At 35.6% G+C, this 19,007-nt stretch overlaps 1 protein-coding gene across 1 annotated transcript; it reads left to right on the top strand.

Moving 5' to 3' along the window:
- The first annotated feature begins 2,914 nt into the window (after positions 1 to 2,914).
- On the top strand, positions 2,915 to 5,310 carry LOC308638406 (cyclin-J-like). Its single transcript, XM_081275846.1, has 2 exons — positions 2,915 to 3,142; positions 3,249 to 5,310. The coding sequence occupies exons 1-2, from the start codon at positions 3,081 to 3,083 to the stop codon at positions 4,297 to 4,299; spliced, it is 1,113 nt and encodes a 370-aa protein (XP_081131972.1). The 5' UTR covers positions 2,915 to 3,080; the 3' UTR covers positions 4,300 to 5,310.
- The last annotated feature ends 13,697 nt before the right edge of the window (positions 5,311 to 19,007 follow it).

Below are 19,007 nucleotides of genomic sequence, written 5' to 3'. Positions count from 1 at the left end.
AAGTGTCTGAAATTGATTTTTTCACAAACAAGAACTACTTATGACATATTATGTGTCATTCATAAGTAAGTATAACATCAAGAGAGATATGTTGAAGACAAGATGTCTTGGGCTATTTTCTAATGATGAGGATGTTGATCACCTAAGGCTAATGAAGTTGAAAGTTGTTATAGAGTTTATAATGGATGGAGCTAATGTAAATTCAGAACAATCAGTATATTTAGCCTGTATACTTAATACATTCACAGATGGAATTATCTAAGTTCATGATATGTACTACTATCTATGTAGCAAATAGTGCATATTTCCAGTCAACTGCTTTAAGAATTTCAGAGAAAATTATTCCATTTCTTATCAGCAGCAAGACTTTAGGAAATTAGCTGAAGTGCCACTGTTCATTTCAATAACTGTTCAGTGGCAAACTGGCCCATATTCATCATATTATCCATTTGAAGGCTACTCACTGTAAACAGGTTGTGCCACTTACTGGTTGATGTAAGCACACAGTGTCAACAGGTTGAAGGGAAAAAAATTATAGTAAAATTCTGATATTATTCATAGTTGTAGTGACTAATTGAAGAACTGGATCAAATAATTCTACTCCAGAAAGCCATACATAGATAGTTTATTTTCTTCATAGTCACTTATTTAAACTCAGAAAAAGAAAGGAGCATCATGTCTTCAAAATGTCCACTCATTTCAGAAACTCCTGTGTTATCCTGTCTGTTGTATTTTCTCAGATATTATTTGGAAGACGTCAGGTACAAGTGAATTTATTGCAGACAGTTACATATTTCTTTAAATTTTCTAATTTGAATAATTCTTTTCACATACTGAGTAGGAAATACTCATTACTTTTTGGTAATTTTACTTTGTGCTATGTAGAATATTTTACACTCAGAATCATGTGAACATGCACTATATATTTATCCCTAATAACTCCTTTTCAAGTTCATCCTATAGTTTAGTCATTAGGATTGTGGGCACCATAAACAGAATACAGTTGTATTAATTCTGATTTTATCTTTTGTTAACTCTAATTAAGTTGATAGATCCTGAGAAAAAATATTTGGCCATATTCAATGTTAATTCCTGATAAAACTATACATACCATAGGAATAAAGTAGAACTTCCTCAACTTGAAAAATAACATGTAAAAAAAAAAGTTTATAGTGAAAAATTAGAGTGGAAGAAAATGGTGTTCTCTAACTTTAGAGACCAGGAAAGGATGTCTGGTCTACCTAATTTTAATTAATATTACAGGGTTACAGACTACATGTAAGAGCTAAATTATACATATTTTAGAAAAAAGTCACTGGAGAATATCTTCATAAGTAAAAATTTAAGGAAAACAGAAATATTAACAAAACAAAGTTTTAGCAAAGGTAAATGATAATTTATTCAGACTTTTGAAAAAGTAAAGCATTTTCTCATGAAGAACTAATACACAGAAAATAAATAGGCAAGCAAGAGAATGGGAGAAAACTTTCACATATGTATACCTAAGAAAGACCCTTCCTGTTCCCCAATAATGATATGATGAACAAACCAATAAAATGGGAAAAAATTTGAAAAGACACTTTCAAAAGGAATATGTATGATTTGCAAATCATACTCAAAATCATTCTTAGTTAAAAATAAATTAACTATTTGCATGCCTAAGACAAAAGCAACAAAAACTGGTGACTCAAAATCTTAATGGTGATCCGGGGAAGGAGTGGCTAAGTGTAATTCATTGACTATATCCATCTGTTGTGTTCTTTCTAAATAATATACTATATCCATCTGTTGTGTTCTTTCTAAATAATATACTGTAACACAGCAATTCCCATTCATTTATGTATTCACAGATGCTTTCACAATATAACAGCAAAACTAAATAATTGCTACAGAGAGTATGACCTACAAAGATTAAAATAGTTCTATCTAGCCCTTTAGAGAAAAATGTTTACTATCCTTAATGTATTACTATCATTATTCTAATACATTGCAACTTAACAGGTAAAGTGGTACTAGCACCTTGAAAAATCATTCAATAATTTTTAAAGAGTTATATCTACACTAAAACTCAGCAATCCCCCCAGTTATGTGTTCAAGAAAAATGAAACCACATATTCATAGTAAAACATGCAAAGATGTTCATTTTACTTTATTCCCAGTCTACAAAGCCTATAAATAACCTAGGTGTCCATCAATAGGAGATTGGGTAAGAAAGTCTTATATATTCATAAAAATGGATATCTACTCCTCATCAAAGAAAGAAATAAACTACTGAAATATATGGTAATCTCAAAACCATATGTTGTATAGTAGGAGGTATATACACAGGAGGATGCACATTTATATATATATGCTAGCAACAGAAAATTAATATATGGTTATAAAAGTCACATCACTGGTTGTTTCGATATGAGGAAAGATTATGCAAGGCATAGGGTAAGTCTCTGGGGTGATGGAAATATTCTGTTTTGGTTTTGGGTGCATATTTCATAAGCTTAAGTATTCGTGAAAACTAAATTGCAAACTTAAATCTTGATCTTTTTACTTTATATTTTATACCTAAAATATATATTTGATACATGACTATCTCCAGATACACCAGAGATGATGTTTTTAGCTGGATATCTGAAAGCGTAGTTTAAATTATATTATCATAATAAAGACAGAATTAATTTAGGAAGACAGATAGCAGTTTGTGCCACAATAATACATATCTGTCAAAAAGAGTCCAGATGCTGGTATGATAGGGGAACATGTGGGAAATTCAGGTTGTTGATGGATACTGGTTTAAAGAATGGGTTTATAGGAATTTGGTGGAACATAAATAAAAATATAATACAAGAACAATAATTTGGAAAAGGGCTAAAAAGTGTGAATTAAACAAAGATTATCAGGAAACACACCACAGAGGTCCTTTAACAATGGGCGGCGCGAGCGCCCCGGCGCTGGGCCCTAGCTGAGGCTGGCGCATCGCTGCCCACTGTCCGCAGCATGAGCGGGGCCGGGGTCCCCCGCACGCCGGCGGGGCTGGGGCTGTGAAGGCCGCGGTTCCGGACTGGCTAGGCGCGCCGCCGAGTCTCATGGAGCTGGAGGGGCAGTGGTGGCGAGGACAACTGGCTGCTGATATTCACCAAGCGCTTCGGTACAAGAGAGAGGCTTGAGACTGTTTTTCCAGCTTTTCTCCTGGGGTTAGCACAGTACCTGCTACAAGGGAGATGCTCAATATATGTCACATGATGGCAGCAAAGAAAGGAGCTGAAGTTGCCCTCCTACAAAGGCCAGTCCCCTCAACTAAGTCTCAGAAGGTATTTTGCTGATTTGATTGCCATTGTGAGCAATCGCTTCACACCCTGCCCTTCAGCTCGACATCTTGCTGTCTATTTGCTGGACCTGTTTATGGATCGCTATGACATCTCTATCCAGCAGCTGCATTTAGTTGCGCTTTCCTGTCTGCTTCTAGCAAGTAAATTTGAAGAAAAAGAAGATAGTGTGCCTAAGCTGGAGCAGCTCAACAACCTGGGTTGTATGACTAATATGAATCTAGTATTAACAAAACAAAATTTGTTACATATGGAACTATTATTATTAGAAACCTTTCAGTGGAACCTCTGCCTTCCAACAGCTGCCCACTTTATCGAGTATTATCTCTCAGAAGCAGTACATGAAACAGATCTTCATGATGGCTGGCCAATGATTTGCTTGGAAAAAACTAAACTCTACATGGCCAAATATGCAGATTACTTCCTAGAAGTATCTCTGCAAGCTGCTGCATGTGTGGCTTCTTCGAGGATTATACTTCGTCTTTCTCCAACGTGGCCTACAAGACTACATCGTCTTACTGCTTACTCCTGGGATTTCTTAGTGCAGTGTATTGAACGACTGTTGATTGCTCATGATAATGATGTAAAAGAAGCAAACAAACAGAGAGGACAGGCAGGCCCTCAGTCAGCACAACTAGGTGTGTTCCAGACAGCCTCCCAGCCCTCACGGCCGGTCCATTTTCAGCAACCTCAGTATCTCCCTCAGACTCAGCAGACCTCACTGCAATATCGCCATCCTGTATCAGAACAACCAAGCTGTCAGCAGATTGTATCTACCACACACACCTCGTCTTACACACTACAGACATGTCCTGCTGGCTTCCAAACCAGTGTTCAGGGACTTGGGCACATACAGACTGGTGTTGGGATGTCCCTAGCAATACCAGTAGAAGTTAAACCCTGTCTGAGTGTTTCTTATAACCGGAGTTACCAGATAAATGAACATTATCCTTGTATTACCCCGTGCTTTGAAAGGTGATTATGTGCAAAGGCAGTAACCAACCCAGACTGTCTTGTGACTTGAAGCTCTGGGACAAACTTTGTAAACTTCTCTTCAGAAGGAAAGGGATCTACCAGAAGACTGAATATCCCTTTCAGTGCACCATTAATATCTAGGAAGACTAAGCAAACACTTAATAGTGTGTGTCAAATCCTGTTACAAAGTCCTGTGTGACAGATATGTTCAGGCCTGGCTGATGGTCCAAATATTTCAAATATTTTCAATACAACAACAAATTTGGACAGACTCCAATTTGCCATTTTGAGGTTTGACCTGTGGTAGGCTCTGGGCCTTATGTTGGCTTATATGTCAAAGACTATAATGATTATCTGTGGACTTGCCAAACCGTCTTCTATGAAGGAAAGTTACAGTATTAATTTTTGAAGAGATCTTTTGTTTATTCTGCAGTTTTGAGTTGTTTTGTTTTGTTCTGTTTTTTTTTACCTACAGATTAATTTCTGACTAAGGTTAAACTCATGAATTGATATGCTATACCAATCTGTGCAGTAAAAATTTTTTTCAGATGATTCTGTATAACTTCCTATCACAAATAATATAGGTATCTGAATTTATGTACTAAATTTAGGGGTGGAGTAGATCCCATGTCTTGAAATCAGGGTCATAACTTTTGTTTGATTGCTTGCTTGTTTGTGATCAGCCTCAACTCTTTAGAATTAAAACACATTAACTCAGGGAATTTGTACTACTTGGAAACATTTAACTGTAATGCAACATGCTTTGGGAATGTTATAGTATGAACTACCTTTATAACATAGGTTAAATATTCCTATGCTAAAATGTGTTTTCCAATGAGAACTTAATATTGTAGCACAGAATGAATGAAGTGGTGGTTCCTATGATTCATAATATGTATACAGGTTTTGCATTTCTCAGTGCAATCAATGGTTTATATTCAGATTTGAGAATACTCTTAAGAAAAAGGTTTTTTCAGAAGAAGACATAACTGTAAAATATCAGTACTAGAATAAAGTCCCGTAGATTTATTTTGGAGAGGGGAGTGGCCATAGTAGTACTCAGGTTGTCCTAGTGCAGCACTTTGTTATGTGGAAGACAGGTTTTATAAGCAACCATGGAATCCAGCTAGTTTGTCTAAACAGGCAAAAGTACTGATTTCTAAATTTCAGTAGCTGCTTTCATTAGGTTGGGCCCACAACTGCCCTGGCATATTTCACTGTACTCATGATGAGTGAAAACACAATAATAGTCATGTTACCAAGGGCAACTTGGGAGAAAATGTTTTGGGGGAATAAACTTAAAAAGTAAAAAATAATAATGAATAAACTGTATACATTACTCTCTTGTTAGTGGGAGAAGAGAGATTTGGTGGAGGGATGCTTTCTGGTTTAAAAATTATTAAGGTGTGTCTATTTGTGTTTTTTTTTAAGGATAGCACTTGAATAGAGGGGCATCTGCATGGCAGATATGCAACCGCCACAATGTGCATTGAAGACAAACATAATGATGTTGTGGGTATGCAGCAGGAGTCTCAGTAATCAAGCCAATGGCCTTTGTGAGGAAAGGAAGGGGCTCAACACAGCAAAGGACTGATCCAAATGGCTCCAGTGGTTGAGTGTGGGTGGGTGGCTTCTGCCAGCATGAATTCTTAGAGAAATGTCCTTTCCTTAAAAGGAAAATAACTTTTATATAATTTAGAATACAGAGGGCATGATGTGCATTTATTAGTATGGTAAATTTTAAAAACCACTCAGGTAAGAACACTCACTCATGGCAGTTTTCAAGTGTGGAAATTGATTTCTGAAAGTATCATCATTTTTCCTCTAAAAAGGTTGCTAATTGGAGCAGGTTTAGTAGTTCTTACCGTAAGAAAACTTGAATCATTGGGGGGGAAAATATGTTCAAAAGATAGTATATCTTTCACATTCACAAACTCAGCAACCTGGAGTCCAATTTTCAGTATTTTAACTACCTCAGTAATGCTATGAATGTAAGATATTGGGATAGAGATCCTAACTTGAAACAACAACCAGTGCCTGTGGTGATTTAGTGTCTTGTCAAATGCTTTTATTGATTGGTTTGTATGTCATTCTTGTTATAGAAGAATATGCCTTTTTTAAAAGCTTATTAACATTTTTCCCAATTTATATTTAAAAAAGCTAAAGAACACTGGATTAATTGGGGAGGGGTAGAATAAAATAATTGATTACTATTGCTGCATACCCAGGGTGGGGTGGGGTGGTTGGAGAACCAGAAGTGTTTTTAAAACATTAGGTTTCAATATAAATACAACTCACAACTGTTAGCTTTGGGAGGGGGTTGGGTGGGGGAGTTGTTTGGGTTTTGTTTTGTTTAATTTATTGATTAGTCTTTAAAGCTGTTTGTTATTTTGGTTTTTTGTTTGTTTTTTGAGATTACTGGACCATCATTAAATGTGTACTGTGAAGAGATTAATATGTATCAAGGGCTTTACCAAAGTCCACTAAATAAACACTACTCAAGTACAGACTGCAAAAAAAAAAAAAAAGGAAACACACCACATAAATGAATATATTAATTGCATATTAAAATTTTTAAATCAATTAAAAATGTTGAAATCTAAGTAAAACATAAAATTGGGCAAAATATCATTTCTTATCTTTCGTATTTGTAACAATTAATAAGCTGGCGGTGTTCAGTATTAAGAGCCATGCAGAGATGTATAAGCAGACACCTTTCATGAGGAAACATTAATCTTGTCTCTACTCAACAGGGACCCACTAGAATGGGACTGAACCTGTGAGTTTCTATATATAAGTTGCAAATTACTCCTATTGCCCTTGGGTTGTGCTTTTCTTTGGTTATTTCTAAATCTTTAGTTCATTTTCATCACAATTTACCATCTGATTTCAATTGTCCTTGTGGGTGATTAAAATAAGGGGCTGTGGCTACACTTGGAACACAGTAAAAAAGTGGAGGACAGTGGTAGCCTGAGGCAAGATGCTTGTGCAGGATCTTCAGGAGGCAACTGCTTTGAAGAGAGCCAGTGCCTGTGAAGAGTGAACAGCGGTCATTGGAACAGAGCATCCCATATCTAGCACAGGTCTGTGATGGATGGAAACATCTTCATGTTCATCTAAGCTACATAGAGCAGGTGACTGTGTAAACAAATCATTAAAAAGAAAAACAAGACCTCCACCATAAAGCTGAAAGAAAACACTGAACAGTTTGATTTGATATCTTAACATAAACTTTGTCTTTGTAAATGCCATTTGGGATATCCAGGTTTAAATTACTAAAGGGAAAATTCATTTAAAACTAATATCATTTTTAAATTATCATTCAAGTGCAAAAAAACGAATTGAGAAACAAAAGCACAAACAAAACAATTAACATTTATCTTTCTAAATTAATTTCTTATTTTGTGAGAAGAGAAGCAGCAAAAAAGCTAATATTAAATGCCAGCAAATGAGCAGTGATTTTTTTTAATGAATAAGAGATATTAGACTGTGCAGCTAAATCAATTTGTTTGTTTCTCACTCTCTTGGGGAGTGGACTCAAGGATCTAGTTAAAGTGCCTAGCATTAGTTCCAGAAGAGGGACAAGAACTCACTGATGACTGCATGCTCATTTTAAACTGTTGGGTACATGGAACTTTGAGAGTAATGAGGTGTGACATTCTGAGTGTGTGCTTTAAATAACTATGCTTGACTGGTTTCTTGCTTGGATTTTTCTGACAAATCAAATGCTTAGATTGGATCTTCTATCAGCAGCTAAGTGTTTTTTTTTTTTTTTTTTTGAAAATAACTTATAGAAACTCCTTTATATATTCAGCAAGATAACTGTTAGGAGAACTCTCCTTTGGTTGCTCAACAAAGGAGAATTTTCATTAAGTATTTACTGAGCACTTATCTTGAATATGTCAAAAAATTGGTCCATACTTTTTTTCAATTTCTTCAGAAGCAGCAAGAGACATTTTTTTTACATAGCAGGAATGTTGAATAAATGACAGGCACACCTCTACTTCTTGTCCTTACAGGCAGAGCAGAAATCTCTAATACTGATAAATACTTCCCTCCTTTCTGGTGCTCTGTCACAGGCTGTCACTCACTGAATGTCTAGCTGAGCTTTTGTGTGGAAAGAAGACCACTTCCATGCTCTTGTAACTGGGTTTTGTGGAATGGCTGAAAAGAATGTCACAAGCATTGCTTTAGTGTTTGTTTTATTTTTAATAAAGTATCTGTTATATTCTGGAATTCAGAATATACTTCTCAAAAAACTCCATGGATTTAACTTTGGAGAAGTCAGACATGGACTCCTATCTTTATCCCTTTGTTTAAGCTAAAAAGTAGGAAAACGGTATTTGTGTAATTGTGTGTGTGTGTGTGTGTGTACTGAACATACACAACTATAAATGTGCATATGTGTGTGCATGTTTGTGTGTGAGTGTATATGTGTGTATATATCAAGTAGGCAATTTTACAAACTCTTTTATGCCATAATTACATTTGTTATGGTTCGGATATGGTTTGAGTATGCCTCCCCCCAGGGTTTAGGTTGGGAAACTTGGCACTCTATGTGATGATACAGGGAGGTGGTGTTTATCAGGAAATAACTGGATCATTGAGGGAGTAGCCCTTGGAAGGAATTGATATAATTCTCCTGTACCCTGGTTAGCTTTTACAAAATATGTCACCTAGATTTCTGTCAACTCAAAAAATGCCTGAGATATTTAAAAGGAGCTTTTATGGTCACTGAGAAACCATGTCAAGCAAAATTATAACAACCAAGCTGTCCATAGTTATTTATTTATTTATTTATTTATTTATTTATTTATGACAATGTAATCCATTACAATTCTTAAGTGGCCACTTAAAAGGAGCAAATATCTATTTTGGCTCATGGTTTCAGAGGTTTCAGTTCATGGACAATTGTGCTGTTTCTGTGACAGGGCAGAACATCATGGTAGGAAATATGGGTAGGAGCAAATCTACTCACCTCATGGCAGCCAAGAAGGAGAAAAAGAGGTCTGTGGGGGCGCGGGGTGTGAAGCAGGGAAGAGGCTGAATTTCCAACATAACTTTCAAAGGCAAGCCCATTAAATCCCATTTCTTCCAAGAGGCCCCATCTCCTAAGGACTGCACTACCTCTAATAGTACCACAGGTTGGTGAACAAGTTTTCAACATAAGGCTTTTTAACAATGTTTCAGAGGTTGTATAAAAGAGTGAGGCTGACCTCTCCCTGTATCCTGGATTCCTGGCTTACCATGTGAGCTCTCCCTCCCACATGCATTCTTGCCATTTCAAGGCCCTGCAAAATTTGCCATGCCATGAGGTCTTCATCAGAGCTGAGCTAATCCTGGAACCAGTCTTTGAATGCTAACAGCTATGAGGTAAATAAACCTCTTTATAAGGTATCCAGGCTCCAGCATTTCATTCTAATTACAGAAAACAGACTAATTCAGCATTCCACTTACTGCATTACAAATAGCTCACATGACACTTGCTCAGAGAAGCTTTTCCTCATATTCTTAAGTGAAAGAACAGTGGGTTCATTGTCCTGTTGTAATTTCTTCATCGTGCTTCTCCTTGTTTGCATTCATTTATTTATTTTATTATCTGTCTTTTCCAATAAAATAGGCTCTCTGTGAGGGTGAAAAATTTTCTTTGTGTTTTTCACCACTACTTAGGGTAGCACTTGATGGAGTTTCAATATTCAATGAAACTTTGTCATGTAAAAATTACTATGGGCATGGGAGGAATAGATGAACTCTATATAGAGCAGAGGGATTGGAGGGGAAGAAAGGGGGCATGGGGTTATTAATGATGGTGGAATGTGATTATCATTATTATCCACAGTACAAGTATGAAGACATGAATTGTGGTGCATATACTTTGTATACAAACGGAAATATGAAAAATTGTGCTCTATATGTGTAATAAGAATTGTAATGCATTTCACTGTCATAAATTAATAAATAAATAAATAAAATTACTATGGGAAGTTTGGCTGTTATAATTTTGCTTGGCATGGTTTTTCGGTGACCAATAGCCAAGATAGCCACTATCTAGGAAGATCCTGATCAGGGGGTATGTCAGCTTCATGAGAGGCAATGAGGAGGTGAAATTAAAATAAAAGAAGCAGAGAAAATAAATTACTCACAGATCCTAGAGAGGCTAGGGTGCAACAGGAAGAGTGGAGACAGTGGACCGCTTCCAGACAATTTGTGAATACATGGGAGAGACAGCCTGTGCACTAAGCCTATGGGTGATGTCCTACAGACTTCCACATTGGGCTGAGGCTTGGGTAGTGTAAAGAAAACATGTGAGGGGATGGGATATTTATTTACATGACCCTGATGTTATCCATGAAATTTGATCAAGGTCAGCAGTTGTGGAATGTGTTGAGCTTTTCTTCTGTGAGATGAAAAATAAGAAGTCTATGTTGAAGGTAAAGAAAAAAAATTAATAAGCCCCCTGATCAAAATAAAAAGCAAATTCTAAACTTGACTGGCTTAAGGTACATAATGGGGAAGTGGGGAAGGAGTATGATTTTTTAACCCCTGTGTCTTCTCTTTTGGCAATTCTCAAGCTTAATACTGTTTCATAGTTATTGATAGATTTTTTACTCATGCAAATAGTATTGGTATAAAAATCAAGCCCAAGAGATTTATTAAAATTTATTATTAAGAAATAATGTTAAATATAGAGTAAAGCTGAAAAACAATTCAGGGGTATTTGCTTGAAAAGGAGACTACCATTTTAACAGAATCTAGAATATGGGTGACATAGATACCTTAAGAACCTATTCTAGATTAATTTTTTTTAAAGAAAATTTATTAGCTTAGGGTTACACTAAAGCAGAAGTTTTTAAATCTTTCCTCCATGTCTCTCTGTGAAACACCTGTCATTTTCCATTTACAAGTCCTTTGAGTTTGTAGTTTAATTGCCCAGCACCTGCCATCATCACAATCCATTTAATTGTCACTGTAATTAATTTTCCCTTAATAGGTATAAGTAAAAATAGACATTTTCTCTAACTTTCTATCACCTTCTTCTCTCTCTCCAAGTTTGGCACATTTTTTTTCCTCCTTCATAATTATAGATCCTATTTAAAAGGAAGTTTCCAAATGTCAATATTAGGTCTGCTGCCTTCTGTAATCACAGATTGTTAGAGGAAAGACAGGAGATATATTTAGGATCTATGTAGAATGACGTATCAATTTTTATAGTTAAGTAGAATGTATGAGGCTGTCATATGTCTTTCTAATTGACTGAAATGTATTTGAAAATATATGAACTGTGTCCTTGGCTGAGTTTTCATTTTCTGTACTATAATTTTCAATTATTTAGCCAAATGAGATCTTTAGTTAAAATTTTCTTAGAAAAAATTTCAAAGCAGCACAGAGAGATATTTAACATGCTTTCATAGAAATGGATCTAGATTTGAGTTAGAAAAAAAGTCAGCCTTCAAAGAAAGAAGAGAATGGAGTTAAATTATAGGTCTGTAGGAAGTGTCTCTATAGGAAGAAGAGAATCAGGGGCTCTTATAATTGTGGATTGCTAAAAGTAAATTTGATTTATTTTTGAATGTGGAATATAATATTATATTTCTGCCATTAATTCAGACTGCCAACATAGCCTTTTGTTTAGCTCACAAACTTGGAATGTAAAAGAGACAGGTGTTTAAAAGGTCAAACACAATTTGACACTCAAAACTCTAGCAAAGGTTAAAAATTAATGGAAAATACACAGTCATCCAAAATGTCCATATATAATAGAAACTTTTTTTTTAGTTTACCACTATTTAAGAGAAGAAAAACTTTGAGAGTAATTGGATGAAAAATAGAATAGCGGGCAACCCTAGCAGTTATAAGGAATTGAGGACATGGAGATAAGTGTGTTTGAGTGAACACTCAGGATGGAATCTTCTCCTTAACTGGTTTCTATTTCTCCTTTTCTCACTCTTTCGGAATGACTGAGTTTCTGTGCATAATTTTCATGTGGTTTCTTTCATGAGTGGTTTGCACTTAATATAATAGACAATAGGACACCACGGGAAACCTTTGAAACATATAGAATTATATAATATTTGCACTCAAGTTAGTAGAGTTTTCAGGGTAAATGGAGAAAATGCCTTTCTGAATATTTAGATAATAGAAAAAAATGAATTAACAAGGAGGCATTTGAGATATTAATTCATTTTCACCACTTTTCAGGAGAATGAGAAGACAAATTCCACAGTCCTTTCAACAACTGTAGAAACATTATTTTGTATTGCATATGATGACATAGTCATAAAGAGAGTCCACTATTTCTTTGGCATGAAGGGTAGGTTTTAGGACTCTTTTTACACTGGAGAATTTTTATTGGAGTTAGGACAGTGGTAAAGAGAAATAGCCTAGTTCTCTCTTCTAGATGGTGGGAGAGAAGCCACTAAATCTTTATTGAGTAATGCTCCATACAAAAGAGAGCAGGGAGATGAAGAAATTTGATAATAAGTAAATTAGTGATTGGGGCAATTATATGCCACTATATATTAATATATTAATTTCATTCCCTTAATGTTCCATTAATATACAATTATATAGACTTAAATGACATTTTTTGATATTCAGATTTTAAGGGATAAAAACCACCACCACCTCTACCATCAATAAAAATTGCTACTTCATCCGTGAGTACAATAAATAATAGATTTGAAGAAGAACCAAGCCAGGAATGGTGGAACATACCTATAATTCCACTTACTCAAGAGACTGAGGCAGGAGGACCAGTTGAGGCCGGGAGTTTAAGAACAGCCTAAGCAACAGAGTGTGACCTCATTTCCAAAAAAGCAAAACAAAACAAAAGCAAGAAATTAGCACTATATCAGATTATGCCTTCAATTTTTTTCCAGATTAGAGTATTAGATTAGTGACAAATTTTGAACAAGTAAATTGCTTCCAAACACATTACGGATCAAATCATGTTCAAAACATACTTATTCCATGTGTTCATGGCAAACTGCTAGATGGATATTGTGTTTTTGAACTGTTTTTCACTCAGTGAAGAATACCACTTCCAAACTATCATCCACAACTCATCTGCTTGGTCTTAGTTTTACTTTCAAAGAACAATAACAACCTCTCATTCTGAGTAGTCAAAACTTATTCCATCTCTTTTGCCTTTGATAATGCACATCCCCTCCTCAATTCCAGATTATCCTGAATGTATGTCTTTAAAATACAAACTGAGAAATATTAAAATTTATTTTGTGTTTAGGATGTCATTTTGTCATATATATATATATATATATATATATATATATTGTCATATATATGTATATTTCTTTAAAATATTTCTTTAAAATATATATATATATATTTCTTTAAAATGTTTTTTTTTTGATGTGAAGATTGAACCTCTGGCTGCTTTACCATTGAACTATATCTCCAGCCCCTGCCCCCTTTCTTATTTATTTAAATATTTATTTGAGGCAACATCTTGATTAACTGCCCAGGTGAGCCTTTAACTTGAAATACTCTTGTCTCAGCTCACTGTGTTGCTCTGATTGCAGGTATACCATAAGTGCACCTGGCTTTAATATATAAATATCCTAGTTATTCCATAAGAAGAAAATAAAAACTATCACCTGAGGATCCAAGATGGCAGGCTTGAGGGACTCTGCATTCTGTCACTCCAGAACTTGGGATTCACAAAGTGGAAATACTATTTCTCTGCAAGTAATTAGAGGACCTTCAGCAGCTGCTCCTGCACAGAAATCACAGCTACCATGCCCACGCAGGTCTTGAAGCCTCAGCATCATCGTAGGACTCCTAGCCACTCATTCACACAGAACCTTCGGGTGCCTGAGTAGGACCACAAGCATTAGTACTGCACAGAACACCTGGCTGCTGCCCATGTGCAGGAAATCCGGCCACCACTTCTGTGTGGACCCCCATCTACCAATGTGGGGCTCCACCTGTCACCTCCATTTTGGGGCGCTGCAACCATTGACATAGTCCCCTAAAAGCAGAAGCTTGCACCAGGGAACACCACAAAGGGTCTGGAAATAGCCGCCAGCCACAACACTGCATGCCACAGAGCTGCATCTCTGAACATGCCCCGCAACACCACTGCCTGGCCCCACCCAACCCAACACCCCATCACTGAAAGCAGCCGCCTTCATCTTGGGACACCATCTTCAGTTGGGGCAACTCCCAGCTTGGAACACACACTCGGGCTTAGAAACAATGTCAAGGTACCCAAAGTCCCTAACTTCTCCTTCTCCCCAGGCAGCCACTAACCTGGCACAGTGCCTGTGGCTATGCAACCGATTGGTAGCTCACAAAACTGGGTCGGAAAACCGGGTCCTGAGCTGCCCAATATAAAACAGCTCTCCATGACAGGTGCACAGCCCCCACTAAACCTCTGGATAGAAAGGTTCTTGATTGGGAAGTAGAAAGGGAGGGAGGGAGGGAGACACAGTTCAGAGACTAAAAGAGAGATCAGGAATTGCAAGGTTTACAGTCAATATAAGGAGATAAGACCAGGCACCCACAACTCAGGAGTGATGTGGATTAAAGGAGATCGTTGGTGTGCAGTCTCTCATTGGGAACCAGCAACTTCCATACCCACCTCCAGCAGCTATGTCCCCAAGACCAACCCTCATACGCTAATAACCATCACCATCCTAAAAGTGGAGATATCAGCAAACAACTGACACCTCACCTATTGGGTGAGAAGGGAAGCTGGAAAGATACTGATCTCCAACAAAAGCAACTTTTCTATCTTCATTCAAGATCTCTCTCTCTCTCTCTGTCTGTCTCTCTCTCTCTCTCTCTCTTCTCTTGCCATCACATCCCCAACATTTGTGAAACCAAGTACTTTTCATGAATTAGACTATTGAGGAATGGGATGTCTGCATAGTATATTACAGTGGTGTTATATATTCTTTTATCTCCTATTTTTACATTTTTTCTTTTCTTAATATATCAGTTTGTTTGTTGTTTGTACTCTATTGTTTTCCCACTTACTTGTCTCCCTAAAATCTCTTTCTCTCTCTTCTCCTGCTACCAACCTGTTTTTTAGATTCCTCTTCCATGTTTACTAATAACTCTATATCATCACCTCCTACCCCCTCAACATCTCATTTTACACCTCACCCTAAGTTCTTTGCCCACCATCAGAAACTGTAGACCCTTTTGCAAACTTACTATTTATATTTATATTGTAGATAATAATTGATCTTACCAATTCTGTATATTGTGACAAAACCATAAATGACGTAAAGGCTACTATTTGTTTTAAGGTTGTATATTGTTTGTATTGGGATCTGTTCACATTGTTCTCCTTCTTAAAGAAAAGGTATTGAAATACTGCAGAGACACTATAAGCCTATGTAATAAAAACTGTAATATCTTGGACCCACAGTGCTAGAATAGAAGACACACAAACAACATGAAAAACAAGAGAAGAAAGTGCCCCCAACAAACCAAGATATTACATTATTAGAATCCATGGCCAACACAATAGAAAACATTACAGAGAAATAGTTCAGGATGTACATGATTAAAAGATTATGTGAATTAAGGGATGACATAAGAGAGCAAATACAGGCAGCAAGAGATCATTTGATAAAGAGCTACAAAAACAAATACAGGAAGTAAAAGATTAATTTAAGGAGATAGGGGTTCTCCAAAAATACCAAACAGAAACCCTTAGAATTAAAGAAACAATAAATCAAATGAAAAATCTCAACAGAAAGTATCATCATCAGATTAGATCACTTGGAAGACAGGACCTCAGAAAATAAAGATAAAATATAGAATCTTGAAAAGGATGTTGACCACACAGTGAAGCTGGTAAGAAACCATGAGCAGAACATTCAAGAATTATGAGATGACATAAAATGACAAAATTTGAGAATTATTGGGATAGAGGAAGGCATAGAGTTCCAAAAACAAAGGAATGAATAATCTAGTCAATAAAATAATATCACAAATTTTCCAAACACGAAGAATGAATTGGAAAATCAAATCCAAGAGGCTTACAGGACACCAAATGTACAAAATCACAACAGATCCACAGCAAGGCACATTAAAATGTGCCTAGTATACAAAATAAGGAGAAAATTTTAAAAGCCACAAGATAAAGAAATCAGATTACATATAGGGGTGAAACAATCAGGATATCTGCAGATTTTTCAACCCAGACCTTGAAAGCTAGAAAATCCTACAACAACATATAACGAGCTCTGAAAGAAAATGGATGCCAATCACAAATCCTATATCCTGCAAAATTGAGCTTTATATTTTGATGATAAAATAAAAGTCTTCCACGGAAACCAAAAGAATTTACAACTAGAAAGCCTACACTATAGAACAAACTCAGCAAAATATTCCATGAGGAGGAAATAAAAAACAACTATGAAAATCACCAAAGGGAGGTATTAAACTAAAGGATATATTAATCAAAGGAGAAAAGAAGTCAAGTTAAATACCAAAAATAAACAAATATGACCGGGAATACAAATCATGTCCCGATAATATCCCTGAATGTTAATGGACTAAACTCACCAGTCAGAAGACATAGACTGGAAGATTGAATTCAACAAAAATTCCCAACAATATGCTGCCTCAAAGAGACTCATCTCATAGTAAAAGACATCCACAGACTAAGTTGAAAGTTTTTGGGGAAAAAAAGACATATCCCTCACATGCACTGTGAAAACAAGCAGGTGTTTCCATCCTCTTATTAAATAAAGTACACTTCAAGCCAAAGTTAATCAAAAGGGATAAAGAAGGACATTTCATACTTCTTAAGGCAATCATATATTGATAAGACATAGCAATTATAAATATCTATGCCCCCAAAATGGAGCATATATGTTCATCAAACACTTCTCAAGTTCAAGAGTCAAATAGACCACAACACAATAATTCTGGATGACTTTAACACACCTCCTTCACCACTGTAAAGATCTTCCAAACAAAAGTTAATCAAAGAAACTATAGAACTCAATAATACAACCAATAACTTAGACTTAACAGTCATATATAGAATATCTCACCCAGCAATGAGTGAATACACTTTCTTCTCAGTAGCACATGGATCCTTCTGTAAAACAGTCTATATATTGCCACAAAGCAACTCTTAGCAAGTAAAAAATAAATAAAAAAATAAGAGGAGAGAGAGAGAGAGAGAGAGAGAGAGAGAGAGACACTACCCTGCATTCTATCAGGTCATAATGGAATGAAATTAGAAATCAATGATAAAATAAATATATATATATATGTTAATAAAACACCTGGGAATGAAAAAATATGCTAATAAACAATAGGTTGCAAAAGAAATCAAAGAGGAAATTAAGAAAAAAATTCTTAGAGGTAAATGAGAACACTGATACAACATATTGAAATTTCTGGGACACTATGAAGGCACTTCTAAAGAGGAAAGTTCATTGCATGTAGTTCACTCCTTAAAAGAAGGAAAAATCAACAAATAAACGACCTAACATTACATTTCAAAACCCTATAAAAAGAAGAACAAATCTACACCAAAACAGTAGAAGACAGAAAATAATTAAAATTAGAGCTGAAATCAATGAAATTGAAACAAAAGAAACAATTGAAAAAATTGACAATTAAAAAGTTGGTTCTTTGAAAAAGTAAATATAATTGATAAATCCTTAGCAGTGCTCACAAAGAGGAGATAGAAAACTCAAATTACTAATATCCATGATGAAAAAGGAAACATCATGATGGACATTACAGAAATACAGAAGATAATTAGAAATTATTTTGAAAACTTGTGCATTAATAAAATAGAAAATACCAAAGGCAACAACAAATTTCTAGAGTCATGTAATTTTCCCAAACTAAATCAGGATGGTATACACAAGTTAAACATATCAATTTCAATCAATGAAATAGAAGACACCATTAGAAGACTACCAACCAAGAAAAGCCTAGGATAAGATTATACACAGCTGAGTTCTACAAGACCTTCAAAGAACAATTAATACCATTACCCCTCAAATTATTGCATGAAATAGAAAAAAAGGGAACACTTTTACAAACTAATTATATGAGGCCAATATCACCTGATTTCAAAACCAGACAAAGACACATCAAAGGAAGAAAACTTCAAGCCAATATCTCTAATGAACATAGATGCAAAAATTCTCAGTAACATTCTGGCAAATCACATACAAAAACATATTAGAAAGATAGTGCACTATGATCAAGTGGGGTTCATCCCAGGGATGAAAGGTTGATTCAATGTACAAAAATCAATAAATGTAATTTACCATATCAACAGACTTAAAGATATGAAATATACGATCATCTCAATAGATGGCAGGAAAAGCATTCAGCAAAATATAGCACCCCTTCATATACAAAACACTAGAAAAATTAGGAATAACAGGAACATATCTCAACATCATAAATGTTATCTATGCTAAGCCCCAGGCCAACATGATTCTACATGAAAAAAAAAAAATTGAAGGCATTCTCTCTAAAAACTGGAACAAGACAGAGATTCCCTCTTTCACCACTTCTATTTAACATGGTTATTGAAACTTTAGCCAGAACAATTAATAGACAAAATAAGTTAAAGGGATACAGATAGAAAAAGAAGAACTCAAACTATCACTATGTGCTGACGATATGGTTCTACACCTAGAAGATCCAAAAAATTTCACCAGAAAAATTCTAGAACTAATAAATGAATTTGGCAAAGTAGCA

This window comes from Spermophilus citellus (genome assembly GCF_964194105.1).
Source record: "Spermophilus citellus genome assembly, chromosome: 2".
In the NCBI taxonomy this organism is placed as follows: domain Eukaryota; kingdom Metazoa; phylum Chordata; class Mammalia; order Rodentia; family Sciuridae; genus Spermophilus; species Spermophilus citellus.
This window is presented reverse-complemented; position numbering and strand designations above follow the sequence as displayed.